The 21,548-nt window shown below is 42.1% G+C and overlaps 1 protein-coding gene across 1 annotated transcript; it reads right to left on the reverse strand.

Moving 5' to 3' along the window:
* Positions 1-5,491: 5,491 nt before the first annotated feature.
* Positions 5,492-17,214, reverse strand: IL1R2 (interleukin 1 receptor type 2). Its single transcript, XM_030960587.1, has 9 exons — positions 17,189-17,214; positions 15,540-15,670; positions 15,185-15,443; positions 12,865-13,039; positions 11,335-11,509; positions 9,920-9,985; positions 9,061-9,196; positions 6,899-7,044; positions 5,492-5,619 (listed from the first exon to the last, which is right to left on the reverse strand). The coding sequence occupies exons 1-9, from the start codon at positions 17,212-17,214 to the stop codon at positions 5,492-5,494; spliced, it is 1,242 nt and encodes a 413-aa protein (XP_030816447.1).
* Positions 17,215-21,548: the final 4,334 nt, after the last annotated feature.

Consider the following 21,548-nt stretch of genomic DNA (forward strand, 5'->3'; position numbering starts at 1 on the left):
GTGACAGGACAAGGGAGAGTGCCTTTAAACAGAGAGTGTAAGGTTAGATTAGGTAGTAGGAAGAAATTTGTCTCTGTGAGGGTTGTGAGGCACTGTAACAGGCCCAGAGAAGCTGTGGGTGCCCCATCCCTGAAAGTGTTCAAAGCCAGGTTGGATGGGGCTTTGAGTAATCTTCTAGTGGAAAGTGTCCCTACCCATGGCAGGAGGGTTGGAACTAGATGATCTTTGAGGTCTCTTCCAACACAAATCATTCTACAGTTTAATGATAAGAAGGAGGACCAAGTCTCCAGCTTTCACAGGCTAGCAGAGTAACAATGGTGAGACCAAAGAAACCACCGTGTCTTGCCCACACTCTCCTCTGGAATGTTCTCAAACCAGTTAAAAGATCAGCCATGGTAAGGCCTGGTCAAAGCAAAAATAGTGGTAGTAACATACTGAAGGTACATATAATCACACCCTTTAATTACTTTGCTCAGCAGTGTCTCCAACTTGAAAGCCACAAGTCACTTGAGAGTCTTTTTTGCAAGTAAACAAACAGTATCAACTACTTCCAGTCATAGCCTAGCCCCCTCAGCACTTATGACGAAGGACATTTGGGAGCCAAAGCAAGCAAACATTATGATTCATTTATCCCACAGCTTAGCAGATGGATAAATAAAACCTTTATAACCAAGGCAGAACAGGACCTCTACAGCTTTAAATGAATAGCACCATTTAAGCTTCATGAGACAGAAGCACTGGCAATGCCTCATTATCCACAAAGGAATCAAGATGTGCATTTCCATGAAATTTATGTACATAGAAGTGAAGTTCCTGGGGCACAACTCAAAAGATGACAAACTAGTAAAAACAGTGAGAGAGAACCTTCACTTCTTATTAGGACTGAGATACTGACCTTTTCAACAGGTTACAAAGGAGTTTGCTGTTTACACCTGAAGTCGTTGTCAGGTCCTGGGACAATTTAGACTGGGGCAAAAACTTAAAATGGGTAGAAGGGACACACAACTATAAGAGCCAAAATACACTTTGCAGTTGAAGATTCAGAAATGGATGAATTTCCCAAACTCTAACAAGTGAGCTTGGTTCTGCATGAGTTTTCAGAACCTTCCTCATTATTATTATTACTAGTGGTAGTAGTAGTAGTAGTAGTAGTAGTAGTGCCTGGCTGAAGTATTTAAGGAAGATATGTTCTTCATGAAAACTGACTGGAGTTATATTTCAGATGCTTTATTAAGCTCTTTACATCGTGTATACTAGGCAATGTATAGACTGATAGAGACTGTAGTTTCCAGTGCAATGAGCACACTAAAGCAGAATATATATATTCATACATATATATACTTATATATACATATATATAAGTGGTTTTCTTATCAATTACATGAGTTTGTCCACTGGAAGCAAGGTAGTTTATGATATTTCCTTTCCTATGTAACTGTTTTTTCCAGTTTTCTGCTGTAGCCCAGCAGAGCCAGGAAGGAGCAGGCAGACACTGTCTGCCATGGGAGCTGAGCTGGCTGAGTGCTGTGGAAAGGGTGACAGGCCACAGCTCACCTGCAGTCACTCAGCAGACTTCCTCCTGGTCCCAGCAGGGCTCTTGTACTTCAGCCATGCACACAGGACAGCTCGTTCTTTTCTTCCTGTAATAGCTGTGGCACTTCATGACCACACAATCTGTGAGCCATAAATGTTTTTCCAATGCACCAGCTAGATATTTTCAGCCTCCCTCTTATGTTGGATACCACAATATGTACCTTTGGGCCTGCCTCCCAGACTTACATTATCTTCATTTAGTGCAAGCCTGTGCTTGCTCTGCACAGAGCTGCCAGCATTAAAGTCATTCCCCAAGAAAGCCCAGCAGCTTTGACTACATGACAAGGTGTCTCTGGGCTTTAGACTGATTCTTTTTGTAGCCTCTCTGATAACCCAGAAATCCAGTGATCCACAACCAGTCATTCCTTTATCCATGAATCCATGCAGAATGGATTCATCTCACTTTGTCTTAAACTGGTGGGAAAAGACAGACACCTCCAAGATGCAATTCATCCCATTTATTTTAGGCACCAGAGAGAAGTCTTTCTCCACTGAGTAAGGAAACATCAGTAGCTATCTTGGATTACCTCTATTCCTTTAGGCTTTGTGAAGGCTGCATGAGAGGTACCCCACCCTAGTCTATACTTAGCAGCTGCAAGGTTATGGATAGGAAGTTCTCAGCTCCAAAATGTAAGAACTATTTTTTACTTTTGCTTTTTTTTTTTGCCCTGCTGGACCTGTTGCTTTACAGACTTGAGGCAGAATAATCATAAACACTTTAATTAGCTGTTCATGCCCAAAACACTATTCCTGGCAATGATATTTCAACAAGGACGTCCTCGTCCTCCTGCATGCATGCTTTCCCTCCCCCAGCTACTAGAATTAAAAATATAATTTTCCTGTCTTGATCAGTGAAGATCAACTCTGTGTGCAGGTCAGCCCTTGTTTTCACTTGCTCCCACATTTATTTAAGGGTTTTGTTTGGGAGCCAGCAGATGAAATTATTTGGTGCTCTTCACATTATATTTAGGTTCGGTTGGGGTGCTACTATGGTCAAACATCGGTTGTGCCACCTATTTAGATGGATAAATGACATCTAGATCACATACACTGAAAACTAGAAAATAAGTTAACTCAATTAGTGTTTCCTGAAAATAACTTTTGCACAGGAAGCCTCTGTACTGGATGCTAATTCATGCCAAGACCATGGTACGCCAGTTTTTCCTCCCTGTAGGTGTACCTCTGAAGCTGTTGCAGACAGACTAGCCCTCTAGAAAATGCTATAAACCCACACAGTCCCAGGAACGAGGCGACCTTGTCCTCATTACATCCATAATTTTTCCAAAGAGAAACTTTGTTGTGCAGAGCCCTGAATCCTTGATGTTCCCTAATACTGTACTTCTTTTCAGGTTTGGGAAAGAGCTGCCATCCTCAGAAAGACATCTCATATCTCACCTCTCTCTTCCCACTCAACTTACATACCAGCATTTTGGTTTGTTTACCAGTTTTCCACGTAACATTTTCAAAACCTAGATAAACCATGTTGCCCTTGTGTATAATGATGCAAATCAGTGTAAAGCATTTACATTATGTAAGTCACTTGTTCAAATCTATCTGTAAATATTTACACTGTGTAGTTCACCTGAAGACATCTACTTATGAGGAAAGCCTTCAGAATATTATACTAGCAGTCAGAGAAGCAAATATCATTTCATAAAAGAAAAGCCTTTGTTTCTTTACTTTCCTTTTCTATTCAAGATGCCACTGAGTATGTAACAGCAATTCTCTAAATACCTAATTTTTATCTTATATTCATATTTTTTCTCTTCCTCTGGTTTTGAAGAAGGATCTGCGGTATTTAACTTTCTTATGGCATCAGTGCTCTGTATACCAAAAGTTCTGGGTTTTTTCCAGCACTTAGTGAAATCCACCCCTGCACCTACAGCCAGGTATGTGATCACACTACTCTTGGAGGATACAGATGGAAAGGAAGAGCAAAGCACATGTTTAAACTTACACTTAAGCAAAACACATGTTTAAAATTACACTTATTGACAAACCTAATTTGTTCTCTAGGTACAGACTAGAAATTGCTTGAAAATAATGAGCATTCCTGATGCTCCTAAAACATTTTCAATGTTCCCTCCAACAGTGGTCATCCATAGCTTTCTCCCTTCAAAGAACAGATATCCAGGGGGACTGACTCTTGTCCACACTTGCATCCATCTTTTTCCCATCTGCTCATAAAACACTTGTGGTCTTTATCTTTAATATTCTACACTTGGAAACAGTGAGTCCTGTAGTGTTCTCTGGATGCCCTCGACCTAAACTGTGTCAGAACTCTAATCTCTATGCCTGTATCTTCACAACAAGCATTTAGAGTATTTAAAGGGAGGCTTTGGTTGGAATCTCATTACATATGAATGTTCTTGCTAATAGAGTGAAGATTTCTTAACTCAAGCCACATCCTACTCTTCAAAATCCTTCCAGATATTTATTGGGCCAAACTCAGAGCCAACTAGAAGTGGTGATGGAAAGGAATAAGGTCATGGTCTGTCCCAGATGGATGTGAGCCATTCACTTCTCTAGTGTGTTAAAATTTGGTTTTTGGAGTCAAAGTTTTTCCTGATTTTTTTTTTCTACAGAGTTTGAAAATCCTCTGGGATGATTTGCATGAACAAAAAGCTTTATGTTTGGTGCCTGTGAGAGATGTTGGTATTATTTTAGTATTGGTAGAGGGAGAGGTGTTGGTGCAGTTATGGATCTGTACTAATCTAGGCCTTAATGCAGGTTCTCTTCGCTCCTATACAGATGAAGACAATACACATTATATATCATGTAACGATTTCTTAGCTGTCGTGAGTGGTATCTCTTTGAAGAGGAAGAGAGGAAGTAACCAAATAATTTTACTCATTCTGACCCTCAAAGTATAACATGGTCACTGATTATTTATTGTCCCTTATGATTTATGTCAAGACTAGAATCCAGCTAGATTAACCAAACAGGCAGTGGTTTGTATCTCATGTAACCAATTTGCATACTGCAATTTAAAGGACACAATCTGAAGCTACATCAGACTGGTCATAAAATGGCTGGAGGAACAAAAGTGTGAGACTGTTCATTATTACTGGCAATCTGTCCAGTCACTTCCAGGAATAAAACTTTTTATTAGCCAAATCACTCTCAAAACACTTAAACATCCCTCCAATTCTTTCCTTGGCAAAGATGACAACATGTTACAGCTGCTTATGAATCTCTAGCTACAACATATTGGTAGATAAAACAGAACTGAATTCTTCTGTGTACAGTTATCTTTTATACAGATGGAGTTATCTCTGGGGGAGGGATATTCTGAGACAGCCTATTTAAGCAAAGTGTAATCCAAATGGTGAACAAATTTAGTTTTTCTGTGGAGAAGTTCATAGATATACAGTTGCCATGACAACTACATTTGGCTCTGAAAAAGGGAAAACAAATGGCTCTTTTTAGTCTCAAGTGAAATAAATTTAGTCTGGTTGCATAGAAAAATTGCTTTTTCCCTCTAGAGTCAAATAGTCCTTCTGTAGCAAGCTTCCTTAGCTTCCCTTTTTAGATTTTAGGGGTTTCTTTTCCTTAAAAAAAGAAAAACAGTACTGTTGGAATTACCAAGGGTGAGAGCACCTTTCTTTCCATACCCTTCCCATATCCAGAACATGATTTTGTGTTCCAAAATTCTACAGATTGCACCCTAGTTGCAAAATAATAGAACCAGATTTCCTGCATCTAAGCAGCATAAAAATGAAAACTTCTATTCTTAACTTCATCAGATCACAGAAGACTGGGAAAAGTGGGAAAGAGCTGTTATTATTGGTCTGTTGGGAATGCAGCATATCAGGTCTGAAATGCTTGGTGTGTCTGATGCGAAAGACAGACAGGGTGATTTTTTGTTCTGTTGGTAGTTGGAGAACCCAAGTGGATTTTAAATCTTTGGTATTGTATATCCTTTATCAGCTCTACTCTTCCAGCACTTGTGCATGCATATCCCTCCCACGATCAAACAGGCCAGAGCAACAGGAATCATTGCAATGTACCAGGACAGACCAACAGCTGGAAAAGTAAACAAATTAAATATTAGAAAACCAGGAAGAAACAATGAATTCCCAGGAACATATTTTCCTAAGCTCAAGTTGGAAGAGGAGAAATGACAATAAAAAAGATGTCTGCAAGTTAACCTTCCAGCAGGGCTTATCACCTTTGAATGGAAGAGATCTATTGATTGGGCACTTTCGGAAATGTGTTCATGAAGATAGGAGGAAGGATTGGAAAACAACAGAGAGTGAGAATTTAAAGTTCAGTCTTTTGCACCCAATGTTCTGAACCCCTGATCAGGAGCAGCTGTGTGCTTTCTACCTTGGTTTATTTAAAGCAGAGATATTCCAAGCAGGAAATCCAAGCACCTTGTGGAGCATGAATACTTAACTATTAGTCCACCCTCAAGTTGTGTGAATAATTTCTTGCTACAGAACAGCTTATAAATCAGTAACAATTGACCCAAGACTCAGAACTTCTTCCTAAATCTGGCTAACTTTCAACACCAGTGTCTGTCCAGACCACTGGATTATTCCAATGCATATTGCCTCCTGGTGTAGCTCATGGAAGATAAGGGCAGCGCATGATCCAGCAAAATGAGTACAAATCCCTCATCATAGGGTGCTGGAGTGAGTCATGACTGATAATGAAGTCTGAAAGAGTTCATGTGCCTTTCTAAGACAGTGTGAGCAAGCTTTGGTGATTCACCAATGTCATGCAAAGAAACAATTAGCATTGCTTCACATTGTTTATACAGCTGGCTCTTGGCCAATGGTTTATCACACTGCAACATTAATTGCACTGAGTTTACGTCTTCTCTTCCCATCACTAGGAGCCAAATAACAACACCCACCATAATTTACACTTCTTGTTATTTTGGCAGCAGTCTGTGCATGAGGAAAAGTAATGCTCTAATCATTTATTCTGTTATTGTCTTTTTTTTTCCCTACTTGTTGAGGAACTGGAGGAGATTTGGCCATGCTGCAAAGAGAGTTTGCCAGTAGTCTCACTGGAATACTTATTTCACAAAGTGTATCTAAATTGGTGTCTTATCCAATAAAGAGATATAGCAGCACAGACAGATCCTTATCCCTGCATAAAATGTCAGTAAATGACCTACAGAAGGTGCATTTTGTGAACAGGCTGTATCAAAGACTACAGGTGAAAGAGGTAACCAGATTTTCCCCAGGCAGTAACTTATCCCAACACTAGCTCTTACAGTATAAAGAGATCAGATCCTAATATAGCATTAGAATAATAATAAAAATTATCAAAAATAAGCAGTAAAAATAACTACCTTCCTGCTTGACCCTTGTTGGCAGTTCTTGGTACCCATATCTGTTCTGGGCCAGGCAGGTAAAGTCTGTGTAAAAGTCTACTTCTTCAACAGAATCAAAAATCAGTGGTACTTCAATGAAGTTTTCACCATTTTCTACAATTTCTCTGGAAGAATAAGAAAGATTTAATGTTAATTATTTTAATAAGATGTTTTTTCTCTATTTTATATGTTCATTCTAACAGCACATTGCAAGAAAATGAATTGGATATTGCTTCATTTCTGAACCAGCCCCTCAGCATTCAAGGATGCCTGTTGTCTTCAGCCCAGTTGTGCTACTTGAGTCCCATGGGCAGTACCTATCTTGCAGCTTTTGGAGTCTAGAGGGAAAAAAAATACCTGGATTTGTCTTGCAAAAATAAAGAAAAGGGAGGGGGAAAAGGCAAGTGGAATTCTGTGTATCTTTGATACATTAGCATTGTGCAAGGACCTAATTCCTTCTCTCTGACCACCTAAGGTTAATTCTTACAATCAGCAGAGGACATATGGAGAACATAACCCTGTAAATGTTCTCTGAGAAAGCTGAACCACCATTCCTGTCTATCATCTGCTCAAAGCCAAAGCTCAATACAAGAAACTGTCCAAGAAGTTTCCAGCTAATTTAAACATGATTATTTTAGGAGTCCCACTATTTGAAAGTGGTTTTTTAGCTGGAGTCAAACATTGTCCCTTGATACCTTTTAGCCATTACTAGATCAGTCGTCCTGATAACCCTGCAATGCACAGCAGCAATGGAATTCCCTGGGTGCTCCTCCCAGGAGCTCTTTGCCAGAGATTTCTGCAGGGATTTTGTTTTCCCAGTGGCATTTGAGCTATTTTGTCATGCTGCCATAATGAGGGCTTCCAGCAGAACTGGGGTGTCTCACACACTGTGGGTCCTGCAGGAACCTCATCTGTCACTGTCAGTGTCCTTGTGCAATTGCATGATAATATACAACAGCAATAATGATAGTGGTAAGCATAACAAAAATAATTTTTGAAGTCCAACTAAAAAAGGGCTGCTCTATTCTAAACACTGCAGAGACTATAGCTGCAGTACATTTTTATGGTTCCTGGTCACAGGTTCAATGCATTTTCACTTATCCGTATAAACAAGATTATAAATTAATTTCCCCAGTCATGCTGTGGGGAATGGGAAAACACCTAAAGGCTTGGGCATACAGCCCAAGGAACCTTCTGGCTCTGTCCACCAGTATAGGCAGAGCCACCACGCAAGGGTAATGATCTGTTTTGGACACTCTGAGCTACATGAAACAAGAAACAAGACAAGCTGACTTGGTTCTCAGTGAAGAGATATCAGTCAGAAAGTTTAGCTCACATTTACAAAACCACTAGAGGTGTGCCTAGATGTAGTGAGTTACTCAGGTAAGGCATCACGGGTACAGAAAGCAGGTATCCGTCCCTTTCCTAGTGGGAAAAGCCTTGAGGTATGTAGCTATGAGGTAGCTGAAAGACAGCTCCTCAAGACTGGGAGACACAATGAATCAGGATAAGAGGATGTGGAGCATCCTGTTTCTCCCTCCCACCAGTATTCCCTTCAGTGCTACCCTAGCATCTGTTCTAGCACTCAGCGGCTGTCTGTGTGAGTCAGTTTAACTCACTAATGTGGAAAAGAACAAGATTAGAGGGGAAACAGTGCTATTTAGAAAACAAAACAAAAACCATCAAACCACTAGGTAATTTTCTGTTGTCTTAGTGTCAGTGTCTTCAGCATACTCTGAGAACCTCATGAATGTGAGGGAGAGAATGTTGCCACTTTGCTGGCATGGGATAAGGAGAGGAGTAAGAGAAGCACTGGGACAATCAAGTCTCCTTGCTTTCCACTGCAGTCAGGCCTCACAACAGCTCAGTTGCTCATGAAAATGTGCTTAAGGTTTGTCTCAAAGTTGGCTTATTTGCAAAATATCATGCCATAAAAAACAGAGATAAAGCATTTATTTCACTGACTGGGTTGGGCTTGGGGGTTTATTTGCTTGCCTGCCCATTTTTGTTCCTCAGCTGTCACCTTCACTTCAGATCTGTCCATTTCCCATTTCATTACCTGGCATTCAGCTGCACCAAGAGCCCCTGTAGCACAATAGTTAGAACAATAAGCACAAGGAAGCACTTTAAGCCAGACTTACTGTCGCTCCCCCTCTGTAACTCTGCTTTGTTTATAAACCACGTCAACGCTGCTGTCATTTGCCAGCCATTCCACATCAGTTTGGAAATGGCTGCTCAGCCCAACAAACACTTTGCATGGGAGAGTCATCTTGGACCCTGTAAAAAAAAAAGATTGAAATAAAATTTAGACACATGTGAAGAACTACTCTTTCTTTTGGTGAAAACCACCAACTCCAGGGGGAGAGATCCCACACACGTCAAGAACCACTGCTTTCAAAACTGAAGTTAATCTCCAGATTGCTTTTGATCCTGTACTCCACAGTAGCAAAACCCTTTAGTGTAGCAGTCCTTCCCGCTGACAACCAAATAATTTCCCTATTGCAACACTTACCAACTCCTGCACTAATAAACACATTCCCCAGAGGCAAGGCTAGTGTGTCCCTGTGGCCTTGCCCTTTCTGACGCAGTGCAGCCCAAAGGGCACTGTGTGATTTACCCCTCTGGGGCAGCTGCATTAGCCAGCAGCACAGCTTCACTCACAGATGCTGTGGGTGAGGACATTCAGCTGAAGGCTGGACCTCCACGGATAAAGTGATTTTGCAAAATTTCTGAAACTTTTTAATCGCTGTAACTACTGTAACTCAGGGATATGGAGATTTCAGACTGATGTGTATCTATATTATATGGAAGTATATTTATATACCCAGAAGACAGCGTCTGGTTATAGATGTTAAAAAGCAAAGAATACTCCAGCACCGACCCTCAACTAATATAACTGAGATCAAAAACCTACAATTTATGCCAACAAATTACACCGTAAGAGGACCTGCTCTAGTTTTTCCCTGACTAAAGGTTTCCAAATATGATGTTGGGCCTTACCAAGAGTAGCTGATGTTGTCTTTTGGGCTGGATACACAATTATCGGGGTAATTCTCTTCTCTTGTTCTGGGCAGAAAAAGAGAGCAGAGTCAGTGCTAAGACAACAGAAGATGCGGGCATGGCCCTTGAACCGGTAACATGCCACTTCACCCAACATCTGTCGTCTCCCAGGAAAGGATTTGATTGCTAAAGCCGCTGGCAAGCAGCGATATTGCCGCTCCGAGCCGGAGCCCCGCGGCTGTGGGGCCGGGCAGGCTTCCCCCGAGCCTCAGGGACGGCGTCAGGCCCGTGCGGCACGGGCGCCCCCTGCCGGCCGCTCTGCGCAGCAGCGCCCCGGGCCCCGCCGCCGTCCCGGCGTGTTGGCACAGCGGCCTGTCCCCGGGCTGTGGCACACAGCCTGTCCCCTCTGTGGCACAGCGGCCTGTCCCCCCTCTGTGGCACAGCGGCCTGTCCCCGCTCTGAGACACAGCGGCCTGTCCCCGGGCTGTGGCACACAGCCTGTCCCCTCTGTGGCACAGCGGCCTGTCCCCGCTCTGAGACACAGCGGCCTGTGCCCGGGCTGTGGCACATAGCCTGTCCCCTCTGTGGCACAGCGGCCTGTCCCCCCTCTGTGGCACAGCGGCCTGTCCTCGCACTGTGGCACACCGGCCTGTCCCCGCCCTGGGCCGCTGCCAAATGGCCGATCTCCGAGCTTCCCCGAAGGCCTCGGCAGTGACAAGCCCCCTCCTGCCCCCAAGACATCAATTATTCCGTTTAACAAACACGGGCACTTGCAGGAGAGATCCCCGCCCTGCAGGGGTGCTGTGGGAGCCCCTTCAGGGCCAGGACAAGCACTGCCGTGGCACAGCTGAAAGGCTGAGCTGAGCTCCTCTCAAGAGTTTCGTTAGCAAAGAAGAGGTTTTCTTACGTGCTGTAATGTTTCAGTATGTCCGTCATTGAATCACAGAACCACAGAATCTTTTAGGTTGGAAGGAACCCTAAATGTCCCTAAAAGTTTCCTAGGACCACACGTTCCAACCCTCCTGCCATGGGCATGGACACTTTCCGCTAGACCAGATTGTTCAAATCTCCATCCAACCTGGCCTTGAACATTTCCAGGGAGCAGGGGTGGGGTATCCACAACTTCTCTGGGCAACCTGTGCCAGTGCCCCACTAGCCTCACAGTAAAAACTTCCTCCTAATAGCTAATCTCAACCTGCCCTTTCAGTTTGGAGCCATTTGCCCTTGTCCTGTCACATCATGCTCTTGTAAAACACACCTCTCCATTTTTCTTATAAGTCCCCTTCAGGTACTGGTAGGCTACAATTCAGTCATACCAAAGCCTTCTCTTTTCCAGGCTGAATAAATCAAATTCTCTCAGCCTTTCCTTGTAGGAGAGGAAATCCATCCCTCTGATCGTCTGATACTATACTTACCAACAGTCTCCAGCTGAATTGTCCTGGTGATTTCATACGCCACACCTTCAAATGGAAATGACATCTGGCAGGTGTAATACCCCGCGTCTGTTGGTAGCACAGATGTCATGATCAGAGATGCTGAACCGTTCAGAATGATGAATCTTTCATTGTCCACTTCCAAAGGCTGAGCATCCTGGAGAAAGGACAGTAACTGGTGTTATGACTCAGATAGCTACACCCTAATTATCTATTGAAAGAGACAAATTATCTCTGTCTCTCTGTTATTAGAAGTTCACTTATCGCTGGGAAATCTGAGCAGTTCTGCTTTCCAACCAAAGCACAAGTTCTTTTAATGTGTATCCATCTCTAAAATGTCTTGTAGTGTGAAGAAATACTATTTTAATCTATCTATAATGTGTGTGCATAGTTCTTCCATACTGCACATTTTAAGATGGAAAACATATAATAGGCTCTTCCTTGAGTCATCTTAAGAGCAATCACACAAGATTTTAGTACCCGTGGAGGTTTTCACAATATTATCCATACATATCCATACTTTCCATACATGACCACAGAAGAGTAACATTCTAAGGTGTTCTTTGAAGACAAATACATAACTGTTACTTACCCTATAAACTATTAGAAATTCCTGCTCTGTATCCCTAAGGCTCTGTTCATACACAGTCTGGAGACCTGCTAGGAGAAATGATGTTCTCCCTCATGAAGGCAGGGTAGCTCTTTCTTACATTTGTAACAAGAACCATATTGAGGGGGGCAACCTCTCACTTAGATAAAGTGGGTTATGTTCCACTTCTGAAGGGAGTCCTGAGCACCAACATTTTGCTGGTATAGTACAGATCATAACCTAGGCACTGCAAGCCAGCCTGTATATTGCATCCTATGGTAAGACTACAGCTGCACAAGGCAGAGTGTGTGATCACAGTAGGAGTGTAAATAAAAGCTATACCAAGGTATTATGGAAATGCAAGAAGAATCCCCTGCTCCCCAGTGTGAAATTGAACAGCCAAGGATGTTGTATTTGATCTTAGTGGCAAAACCAGTCTTGCCTACTTAAAAAGCAGCAAACTGGGCAGTTAGACAAGAGAACACTCCAAGCATTATGTAATTTATCCAGTATTTCCAAATGGTGTATTCCAGTTGATTAATGAAAGCTGCCCCACCTGAACATGGAGGCAGTATCCCTGGGAGGTCCTACTTTATGGTATTGACTAGAGGGGCCATGAAAAGAAGCACAGTGCCAAAGAGAAGGGCCTGATATCAGGTGGCAAACCCTGGAGTTGGGTAAATAATCTAGCTTTATAAACAGTTGCACTGCCTGTGAGAGCATGAAACATGTGAAACACTTCATCCTGTGCTGAGTGTGCCCCAGAAAACTTTTCTTAAGATGCATACATCTGCCCCAAAATTCCCAATATATTACACTATGCTAGTGACTTAAGTAACATGTTATTCAAGAGAAATGTAAAGTGAATATTTATGTGCCAAGCTGGAATGAGGCTATGCACAAAGAGGAAGTAAATATTCTACCTTGTACCACTTGAGCTCCAGGCTTGTCCTATTTGGTGTAAAATCCCACAGATCAGGACAAACAATCTTTCCAGCGGTGAAAGTGAAGAGGACCTGGGGATAGGCAATCTCCTGAGCAGCTGTTTTCTCCACAACTGTGAGGTGGATGGAGACTTCAGCACAGTAGGAGGAGTTCCTGGTGACAGAGCAGGGAGAGGTGAGCCCCCAAGAGAACTCAAATGAGGCCCTTGGTTTCCTCCTGTCTCCATTTCCCTCCTTAACAGAGGCCAAGACTGAGATCATATCAGGCTGGATGTTGGAAAATCACTGGTACTGTTCTTTTGGCACAATCAAAACATGTTGCTGACACATCTGCCTCAGACCTTCAGTGTTTTCTTTTTAGTACAAGTTTCCTGTGCACCTTTAGGCTGCAGCATGATTTTAACTGTTAAGGAGGGGGAACATGTTAACCTGAACAGTAGCAGGTGTGTCATGAACCCTCCCTCATTTCCTTGGAAGAGGTTTTGATTGTGAAAACCCTAATGATTAATTAAAAAGCTTAAAGCATGCATTACAATACATCTGCAGTTACTATTGCGCAACCATAGACATTTCTGCAAGTACATATAATTTTCTATAGCAAATAAGGCGTTCTGGCTTTGAAAGGTTCGCAATATTCAACTTTTCTTTCTGGCCCCAAGTGACAATCACTTCCAGTCCCAAGGAAGACCACACTGGGAGAGACAGATGCTTAAATTCCACCCTTTACAACCTCTGGAAGACTGCTTCAGAGATGCCTTTACTCAGGGCAGTGCATGATCCTTGAAGGGGCCAGCGAAGCCAGGGGGCCGGGCTGCTACCTCCGGGAGAGCAGCTGTGGGCTGCAAGCAGACAGACTGGCACTATTGCCAGGGCACTATGGCCATCTGCCATATACAGGCCAGATGCCCAAATCCAAAATATTTGCTCTACAGAACAGAGAAGCAGAGATCTGTGATAGTTTGCTGCTACCTTCATTTTATACAGAGTTGATAAAAAGATCTGCTGGCTTCCCTGCAGGATAATTTGTAAAGGAAATGTAATTTGCTTGTGCTTTATTAATCCTATAATAATGTTAGCAATGAAGTTACCTACTTGGCTCTTACATGTCTTTTTCAAACAAATTTCACAGCCTTTTGCTAGATCCCTTAGTAACACTACTCCAGTGTTATATATTGACAAAGTGAGGCAGAATAGTCCAAAAAGGGGATTTAAAAGCACTCTTGAACATCTCAGGCAACTACTCTGCTCTAGAGCAGTATTTGCAACCTTTTGCTGTTTGGGCTTCACTATCAGTCTCTTTTTTTCTGCTCCACAACTGAAATTGCTGCTGAGACTTGGGAAAGGCCAACCCAACATGCTGAGCATGATTTCTCAACTTGTCCATCTCTTCTACTGCTGACTTATATCTCTCACAAGGTGTGCTGTGCAAGCAAGGAGACCATGCTATCCACAAGCAGCTCCAGGGATGTAGAGATATGTTCTCCTGTACAAAACCCAGAGCCAAGTGCCAGAGGTATGCTGAGAGGCTGGCTGGCAGCAGGAGATGGCAGGAGACAGGGACCTGGAACATCTTCAGGAGTTCAGGCTCTAACAGTGATGGGATTTTTTGCCTTCCTTGGTCCTCAACAAATCCAGACCCTGGCACCTCTTTTGACATGGTACAGTGTACTGTCAGATTGAAAACACTCAGAAAAAAATTACCAATCGGGCTGAAAAGAGCTATGGCTAAAGTCTCAACTCACTGAAATACCACAAGTCTGCTACCAGCCTAGTAAATACACACTGGGTCTCATGAAAATTCTTCCAACAGTATCAAGTCAATCAAATTCTGATTTAAAACATGACTCGGAAGAAAAGTGAAGACCAGGGATATGGAAGTGGGAAGAGGAAAGCCACTGCAGAGCTACAATGCCTTATGGATGTTTCATAAGGCAATCTGAGGTGCAACAGGGGTATTTGTGCTCAGCAAACCCACTGCCTGCAGCATGCCTCACTTGTCATAGCACTGACTGGCTCAGAGGTAACTAGGAAAAACTCTCTATACACTATTCTCCTATGAGATTGTAGTCAAAGTGGCAACCCTGTGTCACCATTTTTTCAGATTTCAGTACTGGTAACTATAGGAGACACACAATGCACTCTAAGGGTCCTGACTTCCCACATTTTTTCTCTCTAATAAGGTCAGCAAGGAAATTATCTTATCCAGAAATGCTCTGAATATAACTGGAGTTTACAATCAAGGTAATGCATTTAGACATAGTCATTTGTTAGTGAACTAGATTTTCTTTTAAATACCTACCTTCTTGTGCAGATATATACTCCTGAGTCTTCTAGCATCACTGGTAAAAACCAGAGTGCGTTTCCTTTTGCCCAGATTCTCGAATCTTCATCTCTTCCTGATATCATGGTGTTTGAACCATTTTTATACCATGTGATATTAGGGGTCAAGGCAGAGAAATCCAAATGTTTGTATCTGGGGGAAGGGCATTTCAGAACCACAGGTTCTCCATGCAGTTCATAGTAGTGTTTGAAAAACACGGTGTGATCTGGGCAGTTTTCTACACAAATCAGAGATATTTTTGCATTACTGTCAGAGAGGAACATTTAAAAGAATGGTGAGGGAAACAGAAGGAAAAAGACAAATGTACACTTACCTGTGTTTTTGACTTGCTGGAGTCTGAAAGCAGAGGCACCTACTGTGCATGTCACCAGGACAAAGAAGAGCCCATGCATTTTTTTCCACAAGAAATCAGAAGAAGAGGGTGGAAGGAAAATGTTTTGAAATCTACAAAGAAGTTTATTACAAGACAGATTATACAATCAAAATACTCAACATTATCTAAAGAATTAACTGCTATTTTTCTCACTCCAGACCTGGAGAGCTTTGGTCCATCCTCAGTGAGCAGAAAGGTGTCTCCATCCCTAGTTTATGGGGGCTGAACTATGGAACCAGAACATCTGGCTTGGCACACACATATCACTTCTGGCCCTTCCCTTTCACTCCAGAAGATGAAAACAGTATACCACAAGATGCTGCTGTCCCCACAGCTTTTCAGAGAGACAACTATGGGTGGAAAAATTTAGCTCTGCTCATTTTGCAGTAAGATGTGACTGAGGCACAGGTCAGCTGCTTCGAGTGACCTGTAGTGTAGTAGCTTGGGTGGACACAAGGGCAAAATAGGCCAGCTAGTGTGAATCAGGCTGCAGGAAGAATTCCTGCTACAAGCAGAGCCAAACTTTCTTGTCTCCAACAAATGTTTCTGTTGGGACAGAAAACATTGACTCCTATGGCACGTATACCCATCTTGCTGGTGGAGCACAAATTTTCAGCATGGACACTATTACCATCTGTTCTAAAAAAAAAGATAAGGGAAACCCTGAACAACCTGTTCTGAAAATCAGATAGGGTGGCTACTAAGGGAAAACAAAATTGTCCTCTGCCAGTCATTCATCAAGTGCCATCTGTATGGACCTGACATGGGCATGGCAGTGTCTGTGTACATCGCTGAATGCTTCTGCCCTGCCACGAGGCCACAGCTCCTGCTACTCTCTTGATTGATTATGCTTTACCTTGGTGTGCCATGGGCAAAAATATATAAAACGTGCTGGATAGAGGCACTAGTTTATGCTCTGTGTAAGGAATTTATGAGAAATACAGTACACATATCCACATGATACATTATACTATTTCCATTTTATATACAGAAATGGAAATTGCACGCATTTAACATTACCTTAAAACTCTGATGAATATTAAATGACTGTACAGCTATTTCAAATTAAAACCAAAAGAAATATTTCTACCAATACAACAAAGTCATATTCATAGGTATACACCTTTGGACATCTTTTTGTATCCCTTCATGTTCATACTTCCATAGTTTTAATCCAAATTTCTTCCTGTTCTAGTAGTTGTACTTGCCTGACATCTGATCGTTTGACTACAATAAACTATTTCCAGATTATTGTCATCTGTACAACACCACAAAACCAACCTCTTGCTCAATAACACTCTTTCATAACCATGGCTCATACTCTTAGGTCTGCCTGGGTTTCCAGGGAATTGGTATGGAGCCCTAGAATCTCTCAGCTACGCCTGAACCAGGTGCTAGAGGCACGCCCCACGGTTCACATTGACACCCTGTAGCAGGCGAGTTTCTCTCTCTTTAGATCCTGACAAAAATACTTGGTTATTCTGTTCAGAACTTTCTGGTCCCTTTGGTGTAGTAACTAACAATCTCCATAAGCCATTTGAGGGTTTAGGGAAGGTTTTCATTCCCAGATTTCAATCAGATTCACTTACCTGTGTTTCTGTAGTCTTTCAGCCATAAGCATTCACAAAAAGAAACTATCAGATTGAAAATTGCTGGTGAGGACCTTATATAGGGTTTAGCTCAACACACAGCGGAAATTTGTCTCTCATTGCCCAATCAGATTTGTGTCAAAACCAAGTAACATTTTAGACCCAATTTTCTTCCCTTCCGTAGAGTGAGGATAAGAGAAACAGAGGCATAGGCAGAGAGAAAATATGTGTTTGGATTTCCCAAAAAAAGGGGAAATGACTGCTAAATATATGACTAATTTTCCCCTTTTCTGACGAATGGTAGCTTGCATACACTCATGTCTTCACATGATTATTTCACACACTACCTCAAGTAAAAAATTTCATGGGTAACAAAAGGTGCACTGCAGCATGGTCAGCAGTTAAATAATTGCAGTCTTCACATTTTGTGGTTTATCAAGCTGTTCATAAATCTTCTGTGATTTCCCAGATCCCTGGTGAATCACAAATGTGCTGATTCCCCTTTCTTCTCATAACATCCTTTTTAGTGTGACAACCTGCATTAAGGCTCTCTTGCAATGCAGTATAAAGAAGTAACAGCTAGAAGCAAATTATGGTTTCCAGGCTCATGGGGAGGAGTAAGAAAAGCACTATGAATTGTGGCAATTTTGGCCTTTTAGAAGACAGTAATCAATTGAGGGACTGCAGTTCCCAGATAGACTAATGTCATCGGATACATCTAAGAAGGATCAACAATTTTCAACAGCTTTCTTCAGAAGGGTTCTGCCCTCGCTGTCTTTTTATCCATAAAATATCTTGATCTCATGCAGCAGTGTAAGGACTGCTCAAGTTTCAGTTGTTCCTCAAGTTTCAGTTGTTTATCTGGAGGTGTTTATCTTCTAAAAGTTTGGTTTAGAATAACTCAGGAAGAAAGGAAAGAGAGCAAGAAATTTATATTTTTTTAGTAGATGTCTGCTGAGAAGGCCATGTCGTTTTGTGGTTAGCTATCACTGAGTATTTATAAACAGAAATGTGCAAGTCTAGCAGCTATATATATAGAGAAACTCTCTTAGGGAAGCTGGTGTCATTCTGTGGTTTCGCTCTGTTGATGATTCATTGATACAGCTCAAGATGCTGGAGCGTAGCTGTGAAATTCCTGACTTGAAGACCAGACTATTCCCCATACGTCTCACTCATTGCTCATCTCACTAGATAGATATTTCCCACACCAGGGCTACATGCAGTTCCTTGCCACAGTTGGGTGGATTTTGCTGTCCTTGGACATGCCAATAAAGTAATCAAAATATCAAGAAATATCTAGTCTTCTGGAAGTTCCTTGCCACAGAAACTTTCAAAAGGCCTCCACAAGCAGGGTGTGTCTGTCCATTATCCCTAGTCAATGGAAGGGGAAATGGAAATTCAGGCATCAATTGATGGATTACACCATTTCTACATGGGGCAGTTAATGTGCCAGTTCTTGTAGCAGCTCCCAGATGTTGCTGCTTCTCCTGGAGGAATTTACCATGTTATAGTGGCTCTGTGGCTGATAATGTTTGGCATCCAAGAACTGCAACCCCTTGGACTTCATCATTTATTCTGTTATCCAGTTTGGCTAAGCAAACTTCATGCAATTAAAAACTGAAGTAAATTTCTCTAGTTCACATAAGAATAAGGTGACAAGGTATTAAGAAATACTGAATGTTGAAAGCTGACTGGCAAGCAGATGCAAAGTAAACCACAGCTATTGCACCAACACATGTTCTTGAGTTATGGATATGAGCAAACCTGGTTTTAATAATTTAAAATACCCTTGTGCACAGTTCCAAGATGGGGTCTTGAGGAGCAGAGAATAAGAAAGGAAAGAAATGGAACTCCTCAACTCTGAGAATCACCAAATAACTGGGACAGAAAGAGAAAAACTAAACAGAGGAATTAGCCCAATGCACAACAGACTCCAAGAATACAGGAATTTGCATGCTTAGCCAGAGGAATAAGTGCTGACATACCCCAGTTGTATATGACAAAGTGGGAGAAACAGAAGGCGATGTGCCAAGGGATCCACTTTGTCATGAGGGAGTGCTAGTTTGGCCAGAGCAGCCGTGGCTGGGATACAGATTGTCTCACCACTACAGGTTCCTGGAATTTCCAAAGACTCTTTCACTGCAATAGAAAGCAGGCACACTTGAAAAATAATTATACTCTCAAGAGCTGGGAGGGTCAGGGAGGAGGAGACCCTCAGTGTAGAAATCAACAGGGTACAAGGGACAAAGTAACGTCTAGAGAGGCCCAGAGTATCTGTGCACAGGCACACAGCCATAGATTGGTGAAATAAAGAAATCATTTCTGAAAAAGTGGTGTTTGCTAAAAAGTGGATTTTATTTAAAGTAGAAAACCATCCCTGAGCACAGCCTACTTGATATATGATGCTATGTGGAAAAGCAGTGATGGAATACTGTTGCAAAGCTGAGTTTGTTGAAAGCAGTAGAATTATATTGCTCTCCCTATAAACTGAACTGAGGAGGATAATCTAAACTACTAAATAGAGACAGTCTAAACATCAATGCATACTAGTGTATCTCTCAAATGACAATAAAAGTAAAAAATTATCTCTTACTGCTCTTCCTTCTCTTATGGATAAAACGGTGCATAGATACACTGAATGTTCATCAGGTATATGGTTTGGGTTAGGGATCAGAGAGTAAAAGAGCCTAGGGACACTGGGAATGGAAGGCATGCCAAGAGGACCATAGCAGGGCCTCAACATTGCTGCCCCTATATCCTTCTCATCTGGGCCATCCACAGAACCATTCAGTTTGGAAAAAACCTCTGAGATTATCAAGTCCAACCATTAACACAGCACTACCATCACTAAACTGCCACAAGTGCCACATCCACATGCCTTTTAAATCCTTCCAGGGATGGTCATTTCCCCACTTCCCTGGGCAGCATGTTCCAAAGCCTGTCCATCCTGTCAGTGAAGAGATTTTTCATAATATCTAATCTAAACCTTCCCTGCTACAACTTGAGGCAATTTTCTCCCATGCTGTCACTTGTTACCTGGGAGAAAAGACCAACCAACCCCCAGCTTGTTACTTTGATGTTCCTTCTTCTTTCCCATGCTACCAGGCATCCCCCCTGCTGGGATGGAGCAAGCCCACAGCACACAGCACCTGCCATGCCTTAGTGCAGGGCTCCAGGCAAGGCTGCAGCACCCGCGGTCACGCCCAAGCCAGGGCTGGGAGGTGGGGCTCGCTGGGAGCCAGCAATGCCGAGGAGAACACCAAGCAGACATTTCCCACAGCTTTGGTGTCTTCTCAGACCATAGGCAGTGAGTCAGCAGGGGCACTAGGGACATGCTACGAAAAAAACTAACCTAAGACTGCTGACTAGCTTTTTCTTTTCCACCAGTTCCAAAATCATAGTGTTTGTATGCAATCAGTCTTTTTTATATATGAAAAAACATAATGTGCTCTGTGGTCTTTCATGTGAGAAGTGTTGAGGGATTTAAAAACACAGCAGTCATTACAAAAAGCCCACAGCAACAGCAGACAGAGGAGGAACTGTGTCCAGTTGAGGATCATGAAATCATTTAGGGTTACATGAGCCAGAACAACATGGACAAAAGAAAATTTCTAAACCAGTTACGGTGCTTGGCTTAAGCAGCCAATCCAGCAAACAGGGATTTCAGAGGCAAAGAGAAAAACAGATGACAAAGATTTTTGTTCATAATTGCCTTTTTGTTGATTGAACTTAAATTTAGTAGGTAAAAAGTAACTTCATAGCTATGAAAAACAGTGACAAACATATGGTCTGTGATAAAGGAAAAATTGAGCTGGCACAGATCATACATTATTGTAGGTGTACCAGGAGGGGAATATTAAACATTACTTTTTTATTACATGTTCCAGAATCAAGTATTTGTATCACCAAGAAGACAAAGTCATTTATGTAATGTTGGCAGCAAATCTTCCATTTGTCTTAGATTTACTGTCCTTCTGACACACAAGTATATTTCACACACTTGTTTTAAGAAGCAGTCATATAAAATACGCGTAGCAGATCCAATTACCCAAGGTATTTATTCTCTACTCCACTACATTAATGTGTAATTAATTATCACAGGATTTGGAGGGGGCTGGGGTGGGAGACAACACATGAAAGTGGATATGGTATAGAAAGAGAGACAACAAATTTGCCGTCATACTTGGCATTCTCTCTTTTTGCTTGTCCTGTGTGTATTGTCACAATGACCAGCAATTCTAACTGGCATCAAGTGTTGCTTAAGAAAGAATTGAGCAAGACTTGCTCTGGACCTGTGAAATAATAGAAGAGAGGTTTACAAATAAATGAATAGCAAATAATTAGATGCAACATATACTGC

The sequence above is a fragment of the Camarhynchus parvulus genome, chromosome 1, assembly GCF_901933205.1.
Source record: "Camarhynchus parvulus chromosome 1, STF_HiC, whole genome shotgun sequence".
Lineage (NCBI taxonomy): Eukaryota > Metazoa > Chordata > Aves > Passeriformes > Thraupidae > Camarhynchus > Camarhynchus parvulus.

Coding starts and splice junctions, on each gene's coding strand:
- IL1R2 (XM_030960587.1), bottom strand. CDS start 17,214: ATGGCTGAAAGACTACAGAAACACAG. Junction 15,671..17,188: donor GAAAGACTACAGAAACACAG/GTAAGTGAATCT, acceptor ACTTCTTTGTAG/ATTTCAAAACATTTTCCTTC. Junction 13,040..15,184: donor GTATATATCTGCACAAGAAG/GTAGGTATTTAA, acceptor CTCTGTCACCAG/GAACTCCTCCTACTGTGCTG.